This window comes from Amaranthus tricolor, chromosome 8, assembly GCF_026212465.1.
Source record: "Amaranthus tricolor cultivar Red isolate AtriRed21 chromosome 8, ASM2621246v1, whole genome shotgun sequence".
Classification (NCBI taxonomy): domain Eukaryota; kingdom Viridiplantae; phylum Streptophyta; class Magnoliopsida; order Caryophyllales; family Amaranthaceae; genus Amaranthus; species Amaranthus tricolor.
The window spans coordinates 7,531,370-7,555,056 of NC_080054.1; the positions used below are offsets into that span (position 1 = coordinate 7,531,370).

At 36.0% G+C, this 23,687-nt stretch overlaps 1 protein-coding gene across 5 annotated transcripts; it reads left to right on the forward strand.

Moving 5' to 3' along the window:
• The first annotated feature begins 976 nt into the window (after window positions 1-976).
• Window positions 977-22,912, forward strand: LOC130820222 (chloride channel protein CLC-f). Of its 5 annotated transcripts, none has more exons than XM_057685503.1 (10): window positions 984-1,613; window positions 1,707-2,121; window positions 6,506-6,700; window positions 11,307-11,761; window positions 11,865-11,969; window positions 15,729-15,950; window positions 16,058-16,270; window positions 17,407-17,639; window positions 21,804-21,878; window positions 22,457-22,912. In XM_057685503.1, exons 1-10 carry the CDS (start codon window positions 1,152-1,154, stop codon window positions 22,521-22,523), a joined length of 2,442 nt encoding a protein of 813 aa, XP_057541486.1. In that variant the 5' UTR covers window positions 984-1,151; the 3' UTR covers window positions 22,524-22,912. The 5 variants fall into 5 exon arrangements, with proteins under 5 accessions (XP_057541488.1, XP_057541486.1, XP_057541487.1 ...); XM_057685504.1 differs by having other exon boundaries at window positions 16,058-16,240; XM_057685507.1 differs by having other exon boundaries at window positions 1,476-1,613; window positions 1,702-2,121.
• Window positions 22,913-23,687: the final 775 nt, after the last annotated feature.

Below are 23,687 nucleotides of genomic sequence, written 5' to 3' on the forward strand. Positions count from 1 at the left end.
TGGAAGCATTATCAAAGTCAACAATCAACGAACTGGAAGTGAGATGTAATTCTTCAATAGAAGTGTATTGAAGTCCTAATACACAACATGTTAGCCTTGTCCGGGGGGTGATCTCTCGAAAAACCTTTCCAACGCTCAAGTCAGATAGGAGATGAGATCAATGAATGAACAATAATAGATTGAATGCAAGACTATATGTATCTGGATGTTGATTGATTATGTTCTGGTATGTTGATAATGAGTAGAGATTTAGACAGAGTTTCGGTATAGTATATATGAGCATGTTCTGATATGTGATATTCAACAAGTATTTATAAGAAGTCAAAGTAAGGTAGGTTAGTGGGATCATAGGGTCATTGGCATGATGGGAGATCATGGTACCAAGTAGAGAATAATGGATAGTTACACAAGAGAAGTTAGGGTTCCTAAAAATGAGGGAAGTTACATGGCAGTTTAATACAACAGAAGGAGAAGTTATAAAAAGATTTTGACTACGGGTCAAAGTCAAAAAAGGTCAAGTGCTATCAAAATAACATTATAACAATAAAATAAATAAATATAAATTTAAATGTTAACTTAACAATAAATGTAATTTGAAAATGCATTTTTAAAATTAAAAATTTGATATTTATTTTGAAGAACTTTTTAATTTAACTATTTCATAAGTGTTTTTTTAGTTAAATTAAATTAATGATTATGTTAAATTTTGCTATACCAATATACTAAATGACATTATTATATAAGGTTTTTATTGCATTTAATAAAATACACATTAATAAGGATATAAAATATACATAATTGCATTTTTATCTTAAATTTACATTTAATTATAATTTCATACATCGTGCATTGCACGGGTTTTATACTAGATTTTGATAATAATGAGCGACAATTAATTACTAAGTAAAATTTATTGCATTTTAGTATTGGTTATTATTTATTAACTGTTGGAGTTGGCAATAAGTCGTATTGGTATTGGTTATTGCCTTATTGGTATTGGTTATTGCCTTATTGGTATTGGTTGTGTTCTCGAAGAGCAAAGTGAGGAATAGTCTTAGTTCGCAAACATGGTAGTAATACTTCATGATCTGGTTGGATTGAAGAGTTGAAGTTTTGAATCCGAAAAAGTTGCGACTCTCAATTAAGTTGAGATGATGGATGATGAAAGAAGGGAAGGAGAAAGAATGGAAAACAATCAGGATGATGTTGCACTGATGAGATCGACTGATGATGATTCCAGTTTGGAAGAAGAGGGCGGAGGAAGAGGAACTTTTAACAATCTCATCTCACAATTAAAATCAAAATCAAAATCAAAATCAAAATCAAAATCAAATTCAAAATCGCCTACAGTAAGTCTAGATCGTGGTTGGAATCAAATTGGGGTTGGGGATGAAGAAGATCCCCCTGCTTCTACTTCTGCTTCTGCTTCTGAATCTTCATCTTCCCCATCTTTTGGTTTTAGTCGTCATCATCACCATCATCATCATCATTCTGACCTCGATTCAGAAACTGGCGGAGAAGCTCTTGGTGATCCTCCAGAATGGGCTTTGCTCCTCATTGGCTGCCTTCTTGGTCTCGCTACAGGTCTTTGTGTTGCCGCTTTTAACCGAGGGGTATGATTTTCAATTTATCGATTTATCCTTTTAACAAAGGGATTGTCAAATGGATTATTGAATGTACTCGTCAAATTTATGTGTCTAGTGTAGGTGCATGTCATTCATGAATGGGCTTGGGCTGGTACTCCTAATGAAGGCGCTTCTTGGCTTCGGTTACAGAGACTTGCAGATACTTGGCATCGCATACTTCTCATACCAGTTACAGGTGGTGTTGTTGTAGGAATGATGCATGGTTTGCTTGAAATTTTAGACCAGATTAAGCCCCCTGCTCCCCCTTCTAAGACTAAGTCAAAGTCAGGTTTTCATCTCCTTGCCGGAGTCTTTCCCACAATTAAAGCCATTCAAGCTGCTGTCACTCTAGGTACCGGTTGTTCCTTGGGTCCTGAGGGTCCTAGTGTTGATATTGGAAAGTCTTGTGCCTACGGATGCTACTTGTTCATGGAAAATAACAGAGAAAGAAAGATTGCTCTTGTTGCTGCTGGAGCTGCTGCTGGTATTGCTTCAGGTACTCAACTTCCTGCTTCTTCTAAACTTGTTCTCATTTCATTTTTATCTCATTTTTGTTTTCTAAGTTGTATAATGGATATGGTTTCTAGGGATTTGGTTTTCTTTGGTTGGGTCTCCTATGCGAAGAAGAGAGATATATTTGTTGCTTCTGATTTTATAGTTTGATAATAGGTGGGTTGAGTTTTGGGAACATGGTGGCCAAAACTTTTTCTATAGTTAGAATTGGAAACATTTCTGGAGTGTGGTTGGCATGTTACTTATACTAGGATGTCGTCCGAAACGATGCGCCACATGGCCTGAGTGCGGTGTCAAATGAGCAAGGAAACATAGAGTTTAGGTATAGGAGGTTAAGGAAAACCAAGGGTCTTAGGTTAAGAATGAGATCTTGAAATGCTGATAGCTTGACCGGTAGATTTTACATATGGAATTGAAGAAAATGAACATTTTATGTCTACAAGAGAAAAAATGGATTTGAGATAGGGTCAAAGCCATAATAGTTTTGAAAGGCAGGAATATAGTTTGTTGTGCTTAAGAGAAGATAGAAATAGGAATGAAGTTGTTATGGTGGATGAACAAACATCTAAGGATGTGTCATACCTGGATAAGGGGAACCCATTTTGTAGACTTATGTTAGGCGTCATGAGAAGGGAGGGACATTTTTTAGTACAAGTAGTTAGGGAAAATGTTATATTCTGTTTTGTATGTTCAGTTAGAAAATTGTTAGGCGCCATGCTATATAAATAAGGAAATGTAATTGTTGTGGACATCAAGAAATACAATCAGAGGAATTTGGTTGGAGCTGCAGTGCTCGAGCACTGCATCATACTTGTCTTTGCTTTTCTCCGCTTTTCTTTCTTTCTTCTCTCACAAACACTTGCTCAATCAATTAGGCCACGTACTGGATAATTGAATTTAAGAAAACAACTCAGAAGTTGGGTGTATTACTTTTTTCCCACCTCGAGGACAAGGTGGATTTTTTAGGGGCCGGTATGTCATGAAGAGCTGGAAAGGGGTATTATAGGAATTAATAATAAATAATATTTAGAAATTAGTTAAGTTGGGGGAATTAAAGGTAGGGATAATTAGTATAAATAAAGGGGAAGGGAAGGGAATTAGGAATTCATTCAAGTAATAGTTTTAAGCGGAGTTTTAATACTCATTAGGAGAGAACAAGCCTCTCGAATGCTTGTATACTATCGTTTATAATTTTCCTTTAATTACATTCAATCTTTCCATATACGTTTACATTTTCATAAAATTCATTACATTCATATACATTTTTCTTTTGTTATTAGTAAAATCTGTCCTATGGCTAAACCAGTCCATAATAGTTTAACAAAGAGGTGAGGGGGGTTTAGAAATATGAGGGTTGATGGAAAGGTATGGGACATTTTTGATAAGCTTATTCATGAAGGTTGGCGAGTTGGTTTAGGTTGAGGGAGAGGTAGGGTTATTTTAATATTTTAGCGTGTGACAGTGAAAAGATACTGAGCTTGGGTTTATGTTGTTTTAGGTGTGTTGTTTTAGGCGTGTGACAAATGGGATGAATGGGTGGACAATTTGACTTGGACACTTTTGTATCAGACTAAGTTCTTTCATACAACAACATTTCATTGCCTCAATGAAGGGGGTTTGGATGTGCACAACCTTATCATTATTATACACTTGTTAGTGATAATTAAGAGGTTATTATCGATTGACCCTTGTTAGTAAACATCATTTGTAACTTCACATAAATTAGATGTATACATGATTAAATGAGCCATTTTACTATTGTATCTTTTTGGATGTTATGCTTGATTTTGTGGGTTTGGGATTCAAGAGGAAAATTTAAGTTGGAATTTTATCAAACAAAAGAACCTTGATAAATTTTTGAATATTTACGTATAACGATTTTTTGAGGGAGACGAATTTTTGTAGTTTGACGTATAGAAAAGTTAGGAATGATTGAATAGCCATGTAGGTTTAATCCGATAAAGAAACATTCTTCATATCAAACAAGCTTCAAAGTTGATAAATTCTGTATCTCCCAATCATGACAGAGAACTTTGAAAACAAAAAAGGCATAAGTCTTAATAATTATTTGGAAAATTTCGTTTGACTTTGATTTTGTGCAACAGGGCTATTTATAGGAAAACAACTAAAATTAATATGGCACACTGAAAATTAAATGTAGCTAGAGTGGCACCTAAAAATGAAATTCAAACTAACAAAAAATTTGAAAACAGTTGAAAGTGGCGCCTAACACTATTAGTTGAACAATTTGAATGTTTCGACTGATTTTGAATTTCATGAACATAGACAAACATTTGAGGGTTGGTTAAACGTGTAGTTAGCATCCATTTGAGAATAGGTCTTCAAGTCTAACTATTGACCTTTTCTTCCTTCAAACTTTTGACCCCCCTTTTTCCTTTGTTGGCTGAAAATCAGTTGTATTAGATTGAATTGATTAGTTGGACTCTCATCTTCATAGGTTTCTCTTGCTTGATTGATGATCCAATTTGCGTGAACTAGGCCCAACATGATTCTTTTTCACGTGGACCCTCTATTTTCCGAGTCCATACACCATTCTTCAACCCGAAGGACTTCTGTGCTTGAATTAAAAATTACGGAAACACTTTAACACTGGAATTAAAATTTTGAGACACCTCCTGCCTCTTAGATCCGATTACACAAAGAACTTACAAAGAACACAATGATTGAAGACACAGCTTCGAGTGCTGCGCAAACTCCCTTACAGCTTCGAGTGCTGTGAAAACTCCTTCCCAATCAATTCTTATTCAATAGTTGGATAAAACTAAGTCAATTACAAGGTGGCCTTATATAGGTATTCACTAATGCCACGTAAGCCAAACAACTAAAATAAAATGACACCTAAGCATACGAAAAATAAACTCAAAATAGAAACATTATTACAAATATTCATTTAAACTCCAAACTAAACCGCCAACCCCTCCCTTTTTCTCCTCCTTTGGTAGGGCTTAAGGACCCTAGGAACCGTGGGTGTTACAATACTCCCGGCCAAATTAAGCACCTTGTCCTCAAGGCGAGCATTAGGAAAGGTGGCAAAGAATTTGGTAGCGTCTTCCCATGTAGCTTCTGTTTTGTCATGACCATCCCATAACACCAATATCTCTTGTGGCTTGAATGGTAATTGATGAACTTGCAAAATGTCTAACGGTTGTAACACCTCTTCTAAGTCGGCTGTCAATGGAGGGCCAACTGCAACAACTTGTGTTACTCCCTCGGCTCGTTTGAGCTGTGAGACATGGAAAACCGGATGCAAGTGACAATCTTTTGGAAGCTCTAATTGATATGCTACCTAACCCACATATGTTTGTGTGCTCGCGACTAATTATTAAAATATATTAAATCACGTAAAGTGTAACAAGAAGGAAATGAAGCTCTTATATTTGTTGTAATCCAAGTATAAGGGTGATGAACAGATTGCCCTGTTTGGTTAGTATAGCTGCCAATAGGTATTATTATTTCTGCTACTTGATACGATGTTTGATCTTCCTTCTATTTGTTGTGATCCAAGTAGAAGGGGTGTGCACACTAGGGTTACTTGAGACTACCCTGTTGGCCTTAAATTATTTGGGGTGACGACCTCTTGATGAAGTAGGTATAGGGGTAAAGCCTCGACCTACTGGCGTTCTCGTTCCAAAATTATTAAATATCAAATAAATTAATTGGTTTATGTGATATTATATTTTTTTCATAAATTGATTTTTAAACTCAGCTTTATATTATTTTCCAAAATTATTTTCAACTCGATTATAATTTATATTTCTTAACCTATTTCAAACTTAACTGTTTTACGGGATGGAGTTGGAATTACTCAATTTCCTGATTTTGAGAGTTTTTCCCTCGTTTTCTTGTATTCTTATTTCTGCAGGTTATTGATCGTGTGGAAATCGTGGAGTGAGGGTCACCTAGAAAGCTTTTATTAGAGTCATGTCTCAGTTAAAATATCACCTCCAGTTGTAAAGTTGTTTAGTTGTTAAATTGTATAGAATTATTTTATAGTTGTTTAGCCTTACATTTATTTCTTATCAGAAATAGATGTGACGGTAACGCTCCCATGATTGGGATTTGGTTTATGTTCTTCCTTAAAAATGCTTATAAAAATTGGACCAATTATGGGGGTGTTACACATTTACAGTAATGCACGTCTAGCAAACCATTTTTTAAAAATGACACCTAGAAGGTGACTTCAATATTGCAAATTCTTCTGGTTCAAAAGTTCATATAATGATTGTGGCTCTCATTCCTTGCCCAAATTTTAGTTTTCTTTCATGTGACATTTATGTTGTGTATTTTATGAAGACAATGATTTTTGAGTTGTTTGACCTTCTATGTTGTGTACTTTTCTTTGACAGGTTTTAATGCAGCGGTTGCTGGTTGTTTCTTTGCTATTGAGACGGTGTTAAGACCTCTTCGTGCTGAGAATTCACCACCATTTACTACGGCGATGATAATTTTAGCTTCTGTTATTTCGTCAACTGTGTCAAATGAATTGCTTGGAAATAATTCAGCTTTTACAGTGCCATCATATGATTTGAAATCAGCTGCAGGTATAAGATATCTGTTTACACTTTGTTACATAGCACACCCGTGTCACCTATTCGTGTTCCATGTTAAAAGTTTCCCATAGGCTTAGTATTAATTGGTTGATAGACGTTTGTGTTAGTTATGGCGATCCACCCTCACTTCAATCTCAAGTACAACCTCAGCTCATGAAGTGATCCAAATGCTAGAAGTAGTTAATTAAATTTGCTTAATTTTGAAACAAGAAACATTATTTATTTATTAGTAAAAACTTTTATTGTATATTTATAAGTTAAATTTTATAAAAACACTTTAGGTTTAGCTTAATTTTAATAGACTATGTAACACACGTGGATGAGAGGCCATGATGTGGTATCCATGGAAAGAACAAAGAATTCCGTTAAAACGTTGGAAGGACTTGAAGAGTTTAATCTTGGAGAATTTTCGGCCGTTTGAAGACGAGGATTTGTATGAACAGTGGATGGGGGTGGAGCAAACCAGATCTATGGTGGAGTATAGGAAGGAGTTTGTGACAAAGTTGACCCACTTGCAGAAAATGGCGAAATTTGTGATGTTGGGAGCTTTCTTGAGAGGTTTGAGAGAGGAGGTGAAGGCTGAAATCTGGAGTAAGCAATGTTGTGGGCTGAGAAGATAGATCGGAAAATCACAGGCAAGTTGTGGTTAGGAAGAAGACGGGGGAGTGCGAACTTACCCTTATAATGCTCAAAAAAGCTTAGCTATCCAAAATACCAAAATAACCCTCAGCCATCCAGTTACAATACAAACCCTAAACCTACCCAAAACCACCTGAATCAACATTACCCAATACACTACTGAAACCGAATACCACCTAAAAACGCTGGCAACCATACCGGTAGAGAATCAGACAGGTGACCGACAAGGAATTCCGAGAAAAAAAGGGCTAAGGGACTGTGTTTTCAATGTGATGGAAAGTGGTCCTTAAATCATGTATGTATTAAGAAGGAAATGAGTGTGTTGATTGGGGTTATGGAGGACGAAGAGGCGGCGAAAGAGGATGTCTTCATTGAAGAGGTGGAAGATATCACTGAATTGAGTGGTTGGTATCATAAACCCTAAAACAATGAATTTAGTAGGGAAGATATGGGAAGAAGAATCAATTGTGATGATTGATCCCGGGGCCACAAATAACTTTGTCTCGAATCAAGTAGTTCAGAAGCTGAGCATTCCATATGAAGAATGAGAGAAATTCAGGGTGATTTTAGGGAATGGGGACGAAATAGTAGGACAAGGGGTTTGTTGGCAGGTCTGTTTTGAGTTGCAAGGGATTGTGGTACTGCAAGATTATTTGGCGTTGGAGTTGGGAAATTCCGATATAATCTTGGGACTGCAATGGTTGGAAACACTTGTGCCGGTAACCACCAACTGGAAAAAACACTAACACACTACTTCATGTGGCAAGACAGGAAGTTAAAATTGTTAGGGGATCCTTCATTAAAAAGAACAAAGATTTCATTGATGGCAATGTTCAAGATGTTAAAGAAATAATGGGATGGAAAGTTAGCAGTCTAACACCCACATACCCACCTTACTACAACCCATCTGTGAAACATACCAGGATCTTTCTCAATCTCAGCTAACCCTACCTCCACAAAGAAACCAAGATCATGTCATCAACCTTAAAGAAAAGTACCGACCCAATCAACTTACGACCTTATTGATATCCCTATAGCCAAAAGAATGAGATCGAACGATTGCTACAAGACGTGCTAAAAGTTGGATTATGGCGGTTTTGTGTAGATTACCGAGCTTTGGATAAAGCTATGGTGCCCGATAAATATCCCATTCCCATGATAGATGAGTTACTTGATGAGCTTCATAGAGCCATGATATTCACTCAAATCGAGATATCACCAAATCCGAATGAAGCAAGACATCCATAAAAATGCATTTCAAACCCATGGGGAACCTTATGAGTTCTTCATCATGCCATTTGGCTTGACCAATGCTCCCTACACATTTCAATCTTAATTGAACAAGGTTTTTAGACCATATTTACGGAAGTTTGTTTTGATATTTTTTTGATGACATCTTGATTTATAGTAAGGTGAAGGGCGAACATCTTGAACATGTAGCCAAGGTTTTTCAATGCTTAAGGGAAAATGCTCTTGTGGTAAATGGGGAGAAATGTGACTATGGAGTAGGAAGAGTGGCTTATTTGGGATACATGATTTCAGAGGCAGGGGTTTCGGTTGACGATGAAAAAATCGTAGCTATGACCAAAGGGCCCACACCAAAGAACCTTAAGGAGTTGAGAGGGTTCTTGGGTCTAAACGATTACTATCGTCGTTTTGTAAAAGGGTATGTGAATTTGGCCAAAGCTATCACTAATAAATTAAAGAAAGATTTATTTGCATGGAATGAAGAAGCAGATCAGGCCTTTGGACAATTGAAGATAGCCATGACAAAATTGCCTGTGTTGGCAAGAATTCCAAAAGCCATTTATAGTGGAAACTAATGCTACAAACCACGGATTTGGGGCTGTGTTTTTGCAAGAAAAGCTTTTTCAGTAAAACTCTTGGAGTTCGAGATAGCAACAAACTCTTGGAGAACTTGCGAGACACAATTGTAGTCATAAGGCATTTTCAATGCTCAACTTCCATGAAAGGATGAAGTATGAACTAAAGGTAATTTTTTACCATGGATATGCAAAAGAGGAATAAAATACAAAAGAACACAACCCAAATCTACAAAATATGTATTTCGAAAAGAACACATAGTTCGAGGAAATAAAAGGGTTAGCAGAACTAGAAAACAATGAAGAGGACACCAGAGTTATGCAGAAGAGAAAGAAAGAAGAGAATCAACCGGAGTTCAAGGACTATGTTAGAAAATACTGGAGAAAAAAAGAAATTCAGGGTCAAAAAGAAAACAATAAAGATACACAGCAAAAAGGAGATAATCAAGAAGCAGAACATGAGGTTTCAAAAGGATTTGGGTAAATTAAAGAGGCTAGTAGGTGGAGGAGCGTGTGGTAGCGTGTGGTTTAGGTCTTGGAGGCTTAACCAAAGAAGGGATTTGAGGAGGTGGTTTGTTTGGTGCCCTCGACGGCATTGGAGCAAGAGAAAGAGAGTAGGGAAAGAAGAGTCCACTCAGATGAGAGAGAAAACAACACAAGGAATGGGAGAAGTGGAGATCGACATTAAAAAGAGGGTCGGTGAGTACAGAAGTTGTTGGGAGACGGTGGCGGCTATGGCGGCAAGGGGGGCTGAAGCTGTTGAGGGGAGTAATAGGCCGATGAGTAAGGGTAAAGAGGAATTAGGGTTTGTGGATTGGAAGAGAAAGAAGAAGCAGGGGGGCGGTGGTTCCGATTGGGCGGTGGACTCTATCACCAGAGATATGTGGGTAATAGTCGGCGGCGGCTTGGGGAGGCACTTAGACATGGAAGTAAGATTTTTAGGATTTGTGAGAGGAGAAGAAATGAGGAGAAGGGTGAAGGAGCACAGTGGTAGTGGCGGTGGTAAGGTGGAGATTGTCGTCGGAAAGTTTGGTAAGGTTGCCGATGAGTCAGAATCAGCCGGTGGGACTGCCGGTCGAGGCAGCGGCGCCTGTAAGGTGTTGATGGCGGTGGCAGAAGAGGTCATAGAATGGGAAGAAGAAAAGAAGAGAAATTAAAAGAGAGGCGGTTCGGCGGGCACCGTAATGCCGGAAAATTCTGGCGGGTGATCGGAGTAGAGATGGCCGAAGATCGTTATGTGGTCGCCGACAATATAGTGAGTTTAGTGATGAAAGTCATACATGTAGGGTTCTTGGGTTTAAATGAAAGAGAAGGGGCAAAGGGGTATTTAGGGTTTTTGATGGGAAAGAAAGATTTAGGGCTAATTTTTGGAAGGTTTTTGCTATGAACTAATAAATTGGACTAAAACTGTAAAATAGAATTTGAAATGATAAAATGATAAAAGAGTAATTATATTATTAGTTGGATGATAAAGGAAGAAAATAACAAGATAAATCAAGCACTCCGAGAAGCTTGAGGTCTCCCAATTGAGTATAAAAGTCACTCACAATTTACTTAACAATATTCATGATGCTAACGAGTCTTTAATTCCCCTTATGTATAGGAAAACTACCACTTCAACCTAACTTATTCCTCAAGTACTCCTAATATAGTAATTACCAGATTACCCCTTCGTCAACCCATTATCCCCAATCATCAGGTCATTGCAAAACACTAAAAAAGTTCACAATTTCCATATAACATCATATATCCCACTTTATATAAATTACATTAATAATAAAACTGTAAATCATTAATTTTAGTTATATTTTTCTTGATTGCCTTTACTAAGTAGTCTAGTTTGCTATGTTAATAATAATTCTCCAACTTTCATAATCTTCCTATTACATTAAAATTTGTTTGTATTTGGTCTACCGCGGGGATATTATTTCTCTAGATTTATCTTGTATTGGTTCTCCTCGGTCAGCCCATCATGTATTGTTGGTGTTGATTGTTGAACTATCTATAATTGTGAATTTTTTTCTCTTTAAGATCTTGACATGTGTGGAAAAGTTTCTTACTTTGTGTATGTTGGAGTTGGAGTTGGAGTTGGAGTTACACAGATTCTAATAATATTTTGTAATGCCTTACTGCAGAATTACCATTATACTTGATTTTGGGTATGCTATGTGGTGTTGTTAGTGTATTTTTCACGCGTTTAGTAGTTTGGTATACCAAGCTCTTTGATTTCATCAAAGAAAAATTTGGCTTTCCCGCTGTTGTTTGTCCTGCATTAGGAGGTTTGGGGGTTGGCATAATAGCTCTCAAGTATCCTGGAATTCTGTATTGGGGCTTCACAAATGTTGATGAAATTCTTCATACTGGGAAAATTGCTTCAGCACCTGGAATATGGTTGTTGGCTCAATTAGCTGCAGCAAAGGTTGTAGCTACAGCTTTGTGTAAAGGATCTGGGCTTGTAGGTGGCCTTTATGCTCCAAGCTTAATGATAGGTGCTGCAGTTGGTGCTGTTTTTGGAGGTTCAGCATCAGATTTAATTAATTCAGCTTTACCTGGAAACACCTCTGTTGCCCAACCTCAAGCCTACGCACTGGTAAACATGTAGTAGGAGTGTAGGACTTGGTATCCATAATATTTTGATGTTTTCCTTAATTCTATTTTGAAATTGAAATCACTAACTTCTGTACACATTGCAGGTTGGAATGGCTGCTACTTTAGCTTCTGTTTGTTCTGTACCCTTGACATCTGTTTTACTTCTTTTCGAGCTGACTAAAGATTACAGAATATTGCTTCCGCTCATGGTAAAGATTTCCGAGCTTTTTGCTCAATTGAGACTGTTCTTTTGCTTTAGACTTTCTTTGATGCATTAATGTGCTTGGTGATCTCCGACATTTACTGATGCAGACAAAAGTAGTTCAATTATTAGAGTTATCGCAAAAATTTACTAGCTCACTCTCATTTTTATTCTTACAAGAAATTTTGAGGATTGGAATAAATCAAGGAGGGATTAGTATAATGATAATGAATCTGAAGTTTTACATATGATGCGAGAGATCGAATAAAGAGGAAAAGGAATAATACAAGATTAATGGGTTCGTGTGAGGTCTACAATGTCGAACATTTGAGGTTAAGCAATGAGAGAAATTTATGAATGGAAAAGAAAGTCTAGGAAAAACAATTTGGGATAGCCTATAAAGGAAAGCAAGAAGATTACTATGCTACTGTTGTACTCTTGAAAATTTCACTCTACCCTTGCTTTCCTCCATGGCCCATATGTCTAGCATTTTTGTAAGAGCTATTGGATACGCTTATATGAAGTGCTATGCCACTTCACTCGATTCAAGATTAAGTACATTCCCTCATGAGCCGTTTGCATTAGTTCTTCAAGTGCTTGGTTTTAGTCCATTTGTTCACAAGACTTTGTTAACATGTTTTGAAGCGCATGGTTAATAAATGCCACTTGGGCGTACATATTACATAAGGTTGCTACATGGTGCTTGGGCTACTTGGTTTATTTTTAGGTATTTTACTATATTTGCTTTAAATAAATAAGATGTAAATTAGAGTAAATTAACAAGTCTTGTTTTTGTTATGGGATATTCAGTTTTGGGGGTTAATTGAGGGTAGATTGACAACTTAAATCAGATTCCGCCTAGTAATAGTTTTTTAAGTGGGGAGTTAATTAGAGTCGCTTGCTGCTTCATTACGGGCCAGCTGCACCTCTTGATGTTTAGCTCTTTTTGGCTTCCTTTTCTTTATATAGGAGCTCATATGTCCAACAAAATTCAGAGTCTTATAAACCAAAGCCTCGTGTTTTCTTTCTTGCATATCTTTGTGTCTGCAAACTGTAAAGTTATCAAGATTTTTTTAATACTTTGAGTCTGTCTTGAGTATTGAACTACGAGAGACTGAGTGTGTTCGTGTCTCTAGCCTAATCCCGAAAAGATTGAGTTTGTCTTATGTTTTCGCCTGTTTCGTTTTTCTTAAAAAATCACATGTCCATATTTTGTTTTTTGAATTTTTTGAATCAGTTGATTTAACTCTTACATCATCTAGAGCACCTTATATGTATTTCCTGATTTAAATGAGGGACATGATACCAAAGGTAAAAATTACAACAACTGGCTTTGGTGTATTAAAGGAGAGTTTTAAAGTGTTAATTCGTGCAAAATACTAAACAAAGCAGATCAGCCCCTGTTTGCGGTATAAAAAAATCCGTTGTTGCTGTTTGCTGACACTAGTTTAAAAAAAATCTATTGCCGAAGAAAATCTTGCGGAATTCTGAGACAACCCTGCCTTCAAAAATTCAAAAACACACAGAAATCACAAGACACAATGATTGAGGCACAACTTCGAGTGCTGTGCAAACTCCCTCTCAACTTTGATTGTTGAGAAAACTCCTTGCCTTCAACTTTTTATTCACCAGCCAAAAAAACTCTCAAGTCTCATACAAGATGGCCTTATACAGTTATACGCTAATGCCACCTAAGTCCAACAACTAAAAGTAAAATGACACATAAGCATACAAAAATATAAACTCAAAACAGAAAACTATTTACAAATATTCCTAATAAACCCAACTAACCCACCAGCCTTTCTGTTTTCTTTCTCCTTTGTTAGATCTTAAGGACCCTCGGGACCGTTGGTGTTACAAATTGTTTGAGATCAATCAATTCAAGATTAGAAAGAATAGAAAAAAAATGAAGAAAGTGAGATTGAAAAGCAAAAGACAGACACATGAATGGATGCTATGGCTGATATGCACTTAAAGGCTACAAGAAAATTCGGTGGTATTGAAAATGAAGATATTAGTAGTGGGAATAATTAAAGTTTTTTTTGATGAAGATAGAGGTCTTAATATTGATCTTCCTGAATTTGATGTGGCACATGATAGCTAATTATTTCTTGTTTGGCTAAGTCAAATCATAACTGTTTTTGAATATAAGGAGTATGATGATAAAAAGAAGTTTAAGCTTGTTCTTTAACTAACCAAACTTTATGCCTTATGGTGTGTGAATGTTATGGCAAATAGAAGAAGAGAGGGGAAGGAAAAATTGGTTCATCGGAGAAATTAAAAAAAGATGAGAGATAGAATGGGCGAGTAAGGAGTATGAACTAGCAGTACTTGTAACTTACGCATCTTTCACAAGAAAATGAGATGTGTATGGAAGATTACTTCGAGGAGTTTGAGAAGTTGTGTTTGATTTGTAATCTGCTTTCACAAGAAAAGGAGATGAGTGAGGAAGATTACATCAAGGAATTTGAAAAGTTATGTTTGAATTGTGATCTACAAGAGAAGAAGACCTTTAAAATTGCTGGAGTTGTTAAATGGTTGTCCAAAAACATTACTAAAAAAGTGGAGGTTACTCACTATGCTTCTTTTAGTGATGCTTGCAATTTGGCTTTGATGTATGAAGTACAAGCCAATGGAGGTAAAAATAAAAGCCTTAGTTTCCTTACAAAAGTGCTTCGAAATTTACTTCTTCCTACTCAAAGGGGAGAATATTTCTAAGTAAGGTTTTCCCATCTAGTTCAAAAAATTAGTAAAATGAAAGAAAAACTGACTTGTCGCCTAGTGAACTTACAACAAGAAGATATTTTAAGTGTCATAGAAGTAGACACATTGATGAGGAAATAAGATGAATATTATGATGGTGGTTCAAAAAGTGTTGTTTAGTGAGCCACAAGCTGATTTAAAGTAACGCCATAATTTGTTCCATACTAGATGCAAAATTGGGGAGAAGACTTGCAATCTAATTGTTTATAGTGGCACACAAATCAATTGAACCAGTGAATAAGCTCAAATTACCTACTAGAAATCACGAAACATCGTACAAGTTTAATTGGTTGAATGATAGCACTGGATGAATGTAGTGGTAGTTATGCTTTGGTTGTATCATGTAATGAGTTTGAAAAGATAATGGATGAATGTGGTGGTGGTTATGCTTTGGTGGTAAGGAGTCTAAGGACCAAAGATAAATTGATATGACAAAAAGGAAAAAAATAAAAAGACGGAAAACACATTAGTTCATCGATTGAGAAACCCAAAGATAAATGAGATTGGGGGTAATGTGGCTGCTAAACATTGATAGTGCTGGAAATGAGAGAAGCAGAAACATTACTGGGATGATGGTGAATCAGTGATGAGTTAAAAGAAGGGTGTGTAATGTGTATGGCAGAGGTGGTGGATGGTTGGGCAAGACGGGGGAAGGAGGAAATTAAAAGAAATTAAAAAGAAAAAACCAATTAAAACTCAACATGTCACCAGTTACAGGCCATTGGATCATTTTGAGCGGATAGCACATATAATTGGGATTATTTTGGAAGATCCCGTAGTTGGCATTATTCTAAGCTATTTAGTGATAGTTGGGTCATTCCTGTCAATTTTGTTGTAAGCTAACTGCTCAGTCCTGGTAACTCTAGTGGTTTTTTCTTTGTATCTATTAATTTTTTTGCCACTGTTATCAGGTGAAATTGTTTCCCTGGTGGATTTGTTAAATTTTGTATAGAAGTACTGAATTCATTTATCACAAATTTTATATAATAATTCTAATTATTAGGGAGCTGTTGGTTTGGCAATATGGGTACCCTCTGTTGCAAATCAAGGAAACGAGACAGAACCAGCTGAATTGAGGAATCGCACACGAGGTTATTCTTCTGTTTCTTCTCGTGAGAATGCTGTGGACAGCAGCAGTGGAGGTAGAGAGCATGTAGAGCTCTCTGTCGTGAAAGATGCTAATGTTCTCAGATCATTTGATGCACTAATTCTTGATGATCTGAAGGTTGTCATCCTTTTTCTCAAGCTGACTGTTGCTACTTTATAATTGTTGTTTCCTATACATTCTTTGTTTTCTCTGTAATGATGACTCTTTTATTCTTATATAATCAGGTCTCCCATGCTATGTCAGTGAACTATTTTTCTGTTGTTCTGGATACAACCGTGAGAGACGCTATGAAATATATGCATCAAAACCAGCAGAATTGTGTTCTTGTGGTTGACAGTAATAATCTACTGGAGGGTATCTTGACAAGGGGTGATATTAAACGGTATTTGTCCAAGAAATCTGCCAAGGTTATCAGCAACAAATCAATACCTTACGATGTGCGTGGAATCATGGTTTATCGTATTAGTAATTTATAAAAATGGAACCAAAGCATGCCTTTTTAAAACTGTCTAGTGTTTGATGTGATGGTGATGCATACAGCGTTCTCTGCTTTGGGGTTTTCAAGCATCCAATATGGATCCTAGACCTAGTTTTTTTCATTTCTTTACAAGAACTAAGATATTTTGTTGGGGTTGAGCATAATTTGTTGTATGGCTAATTAAGTGTTATCTGAGTCTATTAAGCATGTAAATGTCCGTATTATGTCACTATCTGTATATGGTGTTAGTTTTGAAGATGTGAATAATGCATATAGAACTTACTCAAAATGCCATTGTGATTAAGAAACGTTTTATGCCGTTTCAAATGTCCAACAAGATGTGCTGACAAATGTTCAAGCAATCAAAACCTTGAGGGGGAAAATAGGATCATAAATCCTTAGAATTCAGACATGGTTGCTATAAACCCTTGGTACTGAGTTAACTGTCTCCAAAAGCTGTTGTACAGTTAAAATTTCCAGATGTGAGGTTTTCTTTAATGTATCAATTAAAATTCCCTTTGATCGGGACTTTAAATGGGGCCTTTTGGTTGCATTGGATAGTCAATGGCCATGGTGTACTCTTATTTTTGGTTAACCGATGTGGCTAGAAAATGAGAGAAGACAGAGGGATTCACAGAACAGAGGAAAACAATTAAACAAAGAGGGTGATGGGGAGGAGGAGGTGGAGAGGAGAGCTGGAATGGGTAATTCTAAAGGCTGGGATAAACTTTTTTTCATGGTTGTTTTTTCTTTTAAATTATCAGCAGACCAATTCTCTGTTTTACATTGTTTCGAACTTAAATCATTCATGCTAGTACTTTTTATTATTATTTCAATACTTTGTAATTATTTTATTGAGAAAATGACCTTGATTTTCGGAAGTTTTATTGTTGGGAAGTAAAAAAATTTTTTTTTACTATTTTCTTTTCTAATTTTGAATTTATGCTTTTCCATTGTTGAAACCCTTTCTATATGTATTACATAGATCTAGGTACATGAGTCTTTGAGGGTTCAGGGACTTCCTACTGTTTTCCTTCTCACTTTTTGTAGGTTTCATTTAAATCTGTATAACAGCTACTCTTGGAATATTGACAGGTATATGCATGTCCTGTTTACATGGCGTGTACTCGTGGGATCAGCTACCGTGGCTTAGAGCGTGGTGTTTTGACTTGCTTCCCAGACACTGACTTAGTGACAGCCAAGGATCTAATGGAAGCTAAGGGTATTAAACAGCTACCTGTGGTGATGCGAGGTGGAAATTCCCAGGAAGAAAGAAGGCGAAGAATTATGGCTGTCCTTCACTATGACGCTATGTCAAACTATCTCAGGTTATCTATCATTTTTTTGTTTTCATAAGAAGTTTATTAATAATAACTAAATTAGGGATAAGGCATTCCTATGTTATTAGAAAATAACTATATGATTCTCCCATTACTACTACTTAGATATCCTAACATATAATCCAAAAACAAACCATTAGCCTTTGCCCAAAGTGAGGTTAGGAACTTGACTCTACCTCAAAACATTCTTGAATTCCACTCTACTCAAACGAACCAAAGAATAGCAATGAAGCAACATCTCCATAAATAAATTAGGTGACTCTTAGTTCCAAAACTAAAATTCTCATTTGAAGGAACTCTCAAATTTTTGATAGTTCCATCCAAACCTCTCCAATGATGCTAATAGTCTATTGAATATATCAACTACAAAACTAGAGACTGAATTGATTGTTTAAGTGTTAACTCCCTTCCTACATGACCACTATTTGGAGATGAATGATGCCAGCAAAGGAGTTTTTGTCTTAAGCTGAGCACAGGACCTATGACCAACCTACCATTCTTTCTGAGCAAACCCTCCTTAATAGTATATCCTTCATAAGTATGAAGATCTTGCAATTCCTCAATAATAGAAATCAGATTGTTATCCAAGTGGTAACTAGTTTTGATTTGTGCAGCCAAATTAGAATCAATAACAGAAATGGCTAGGCAAAGAATTTCAGCCCCTTGAACCCTATAGAGCATCAACAGCAATATTTTCTTTCCCACTTTTGTACTGTATATCATAGTTAAAACCCATGAGTTTAGAAAACCAAAATTGTTGAAAAGGGGTGCACGCTTTCTGTTCTGGCAACCACTTTAAAACTCTTGGTCAGTCTTTATCAAAAAATGAGTGGAAGAAAGGTATTGTTCCCACTTTTGAACAGCATGCACAATAGCTAATAGATCCTTTTCATATGAGGATAACTTTTGCCCTTTAGAACCAAAGGTTCTACTAATATATGCTAGGGGTTTACCTTCTTGCATCAAGACTGCGCCAATGCCATAAGAGTAAGCATCAGCCTCCACCACAGAGTTTATTAAAATCTGGTACTGCAAGACTTGTGGCACTTATGTCAGTGTCTCAAAATCTTGAGCTGATTCTGACCAGGCCAAAGTTTGCTTCTTAGCTACATTACCCTTTTTTAGGATGTCATGTGAAGGTTTACAGATCAATGCATAGTTTGGAATGAACTTCCTGTAATACCCTGTGAGGCCCAAATAACTTCTTAACTCCTTAATGGTTTTTGGAATTGGCCGTACAGCTATAACCTCTACTTTCTTAGTGTCAGTTTCTACCCCCTTAGCTGAAATTAAGTGGCCTAAGTACTCTACTTTAGACTGCACAAAGGAACATTTGCTTTTTTTGATAAACATATGATTAGCTCTCAACAAATCAAACACCAAGGCTAAATGGTCCCAATGACTGGTTAAAGTGTCACTATATATAATAAAATATCATCAAAATATTCAAGAACACACTTTCTGAGAAGATGTTTAAAGACATGGTTCATCCATTTTTGAAAAGATGCTAGAGCATTAGTAAGGCCAAAAGGCATCACTAGGAATTCATAATGTCCAATATGGGTTTTAAAAGCAGTTTTGAAAATGTCAGTAGGATGCATTCTGAATTGATGGTACCCAGCTCTCAAATCAAGTTTAGTAAAGACACTAGCACCAGCCAATTCATCAATTAACTCCCCAACAACAGGATTAGGAAATTTATCTTTAATAGTTTTCTTATTGAGGTCCCCGTAGTCAACACATAGTTTCCATGTGTCATCCTTCTTGCCAACCAAAACTACAGGTGAAGCAAAAGGACTGCAGCTAGGCTGTATAATACCTTTATCCAGCATATCTTGAATTAATTGTTCAATAATATCCCTATGCTTCAGAGAGTATCTATAGGTTCTTATGTTTACTGTAGTATCCTCCTTTTTAAGAGGAATTCTATGATCAAAGCCACCTCTCAAAGGTGGTAAAAAGAGAAGATAGCAAAAATGTCATGGTACTGGTCCTTTAGCCACTGTAATTTAGGAGGAAATGACTTTAGAGGGGTACTACTCACTGTATGATCCTGGACCTCAATAGCCCTAATTTGTAACCAACACAACGGATGTGCACAAGTGATCATCTTGTAACTTGGGGTACCCACAACAATTCTAACCTTCTGAGGTGGGACTCCCTGTAAAGAAAATGGTTCACCCTCCAGGTCAAATTGCATAACTAGGGTGTCAAAATCCAATTGGATCTTCCCTAAGGTTTTTAACTACTGAACTCCTAGTACCATATCACAACCCCCCAAGGCAATGACCAAAATTTCGGTTTCAAAAGTTTTATGATTCATTTCCCAATTAAAATGCTTGCACATGGATTGACAAACTATATTACTACCATCAGCTACTGTCACAGCCTGAGTGGAAATGGTTTCTGTTTGATAATTCAATTGTTTAGCTTTACTGACATCTAAAAAATTATGGGTACTGCCTGAATCAATGAGTATGTGAATGACTATGTTACCAACCCTTCCTATGACCCTCATAGTGTTTAAGTTTTGAATTCCAGTTCGTGCACTGACTGAAATCCAAGGGTCAAGATCAACTAATTCCCTGTCTGCATCTAATTCAGTAAGAATAGGTTCTGTATCAAGGTTTTCTATTCCCTCATGAGTTCCCTCAATTTCAACAGTAAAAAATTGAGGTTCTTTAAAATTACTTTTATGGTTTATGTGATATTTCTGATCACAATAATAGCATAATCCTTTAGCTATCTTTTCCGCTCTAACATCAGTACGAATGTATTTAGTAGGTTTGGGTGGGACTTTGATAACTTGAGGGAGATATGATGAAATTCTATGGTTAGGTGTGGCTAATAATGGAGGTTTATTGCTATTTTGTTGGTACTTGGAAGGAAAAACAGAAGAAGGTGGTTTTGATGGAATTTTATTCAATTCTTGAAGTTGTTACTCTTATAACCTAGCAATTTTAATAGTTTCAGTTAAAGAATTAGGATAAAAAGCTCTAACAAATGGTTTGATTACCCCCCTTAATCCACTTATAAAGCTTTCAAGGATGTATTCAGTGGACAAATTAGGCTCAATTTGCATTCAAACAGACCTAACATGTTCAAATGAATCAATATAATCCTCTAAACTTCCTTCTCGAGTAAGTTTATTAAAGTGTTCCACAGCAGTATCCCCTTTCTCATCTTTAAACCTTGCATAAATTATCCCATTTCACATTTTTTCTATTGGCTAAATAACTAGTAACCCAAATTTCAGCCTTACCAGTCATGGCCAAAGAAGTTAGATACCTTGTCCTCATCAGAAATACCGCATGAACTAAAATACCTACCACATTTCTTAATCCATATTCTAGGATTAGTGCTATCAAAAAGACAACGCAATTTAGGCACCATATTTTGAGGTTTAGACATGTTTACCTCCATTTTCCTTGTATGATCTAGGCTAGGACAATCCCTTAATTCCTTAACCCACTGCATGAGAATCTGCATTGACTGATTTTGTTCTTCCAACCTTCTTTCAAGAGTTTTAACATGTTCTTCCATGACTACTACACATCTAGTAATAGGAGCTAGTTTCTTGTTCCTATCACTAGCCTTTCAACAAACAATTTGTGGGCATTCAACAAAAATTCCGATCTTTGATCAAAAATGCAATCAAGAACCAGAATTTGATTGTCAATTTCAAGACAAATCAAAAGAAAGAAGAGAAAAAAAAAAGAAAAAGAAGAGCAGGCAGCAGTTTGGCTCTGATACAAGTGTTATGGAGCTTTCCTATTAAGCTGTACAATGGTGATCTCAAGAGACAAAATGAAGAGCTAAGGAAGAAATATGTTCTCCTCCAAGACAGAGACTGACATTAGAAGAAGAATAAGAAAGACTTCTATTTCATAATAGCCAAAATTACAATGAGTTAGTTATATAGGATTTCAAAACAGATTTTCTAATTACAAAGGAAGAACAAAACAAATCTAAAATTTCTGAATGATCAAACTCTGATTCATTTATTGATGATAATGACGTCCTTATAAGGCTACAATCTGAAATATAAAAAAAGATATCTAATCAAAGTGGGCCTAAACTAATTCAAATAGATTAAGAAGTCTAATGGGCACATTTTGGTCTTGTTAACCTTAGTGGACATTTTGATCGCAGGATATTCTGGTCACACCTCTGTATTGGAGTCATCCGCACTGAATCTTGTGCTTTATTTGGCATCTGCAGATCCCTGTAAGAGGCTACAATCAGCATATTTAGCTGGCATTTTCAGATCCCTGACATTTAAAATCCAATCCTGTTTATGACGATCTTGAATCTTCCATAACTCAACTCCTTAGCTTCCAAACCAAAGATCCTGAGAGGAGCAGGACCAACATTTACTGTAGAATTAATCACAATCTTTAGAATTGAAATATTAGCATCTGAATTGCAGCTTCTCTTTCTCTACCAATTAGAACAAAGAAATCTTCAGCAGGATTATGTGCGGGGCACCTGCTAAGATAGGTCGAGGAACAGATGGATGTTTATAAAAGCATTCCTTTGCAGCATACCTCAGTTGTATGACCTATACTGTGCAACCACCATGCTTAATAAGTAACCATAATTCTAGATCCTGTGTCACCATTACCAAAATGGAATTAGGGAAGGTTTCGTGAGGTAGGCAACAGAAAATACCAATTGATTTGTGAATTCTGACCTCTTAAATTAGCACTCTATGAGCTTTCTTCAGCCATATGCTTGTTTATTTATTTATTTTAATCCCGATCAAATCTTTGTAGTATTGTTTTTGATTCTATTTTAACCTGCAGAAAAGAGGTTGGAAATCAAACATCACATCTTCCTGGTCAAATGCTTGCCAATGACAATGGCCACTGATCTACAAAGCCACCTTAAACATTCTTATTCAAAGCTCATCACCAACGTTGGACGTCGACCTTCACAAGTGTTTTTTGCCCGTTTGATACACATCAATTAAGCCATCCTTTTAGTTTTAGTTTTGCACCAAATCCAAATGTAAAGTAAATATTGTTATTTTGGAATTAATACATTGATAAACATATTTTTAATTGCTGGTTGACTTTTTACTTTTTTAACCAAAATTTTTTATTTAAAATATAATTATTGTATACCGAGGAAATGAGTAGAGATGACAGCAAAAGGATACGGCTTAAGCAATTGCTTACGTAGCTAATGACTTATTTGTATCTTCATAGTGTTGTATGAACTCTTACATTTTGCAGTAGATCGATCTTATATTACCTTCATAGGAGTATATTCTTACATGCATCATTTCAGAATTGCAAATACTTCATTAATATAGAGACGAAGTATACTTGAAAGATGAGACAAACAAACTTTTAAAATAAATGAGCTTATTTTAATGAAGGTTAGAAAAAATTGTCCAAGAGTTAATGAGCTTTATTGCGCTCTTCAATCTTTATTATTTATATATATATATATATATATATATATATATATATATATATATATATATATATATATATAGAGAGAGAGAGAGAGGTTTAGGTGCAAACCTCTCTTATATGCGAAGTGTGCGAATGATTTGTGCGATCATTTGTCAGTTTTTCTTGCACGTTATAGTTTGCATTTTTCACTCCCTTTTTTTGTTTTTCTCTCTCTGGAATTTCTGATTTGTTCACCATTTTTCTTTCTTCAAGCTGCTGCTGTGTTCGATTGTCGTTTTCGGTATGTATTTTTTCCTTTTCTTTTTTTTTTGTTTCTCTATTGCATTTTACTTGGTTCTGTCTAAATTTCTCTTTTGATTTAGTTTTTTTGATTAGGGTTTCAATTTGTGACTACTTTCTTAATTGCTATTGTATTTCTCAAATTAGGTTTGAGTTCTTTCATTTTATCTATTTTTTTGTGATTTTTCAAGTTTTTTTAGTACTTTATTGAATTGTACTTGCGCATTTATGTTTATTGTGATTTTTCCTGCGTTTATGTTTGATTTCTTCAAGTTTCTTCGACTTCGATTACATATTTTGCTGCGTTTTTGTAACGAATAGTTCTTTTCCAAAT

Bases quoted from the DNA above. Each gene is read 5' to 3' on its own strand.
- LOC130820222 (XM_057685503.1), top strand. From the start codon at position 1,152: ATGATGGATGATGAAAGAAGGGAAGGAGAAAGAATGGAAAACAATCAG. The intron at 6,701-11,306 runs GTATAAGATATC...GCCTTACTGCAG, and splicing joins TGATTTGAAATCAGCTGCAG to AATTACCATTATACTTGATT. The intron at 11,762-11,864 runs GTAAACATGTAG...TACACATTGCAG, and splicing joins AACCTCAAGCCTACGCACTG to GTTGGAATGGCTGCTACTTT.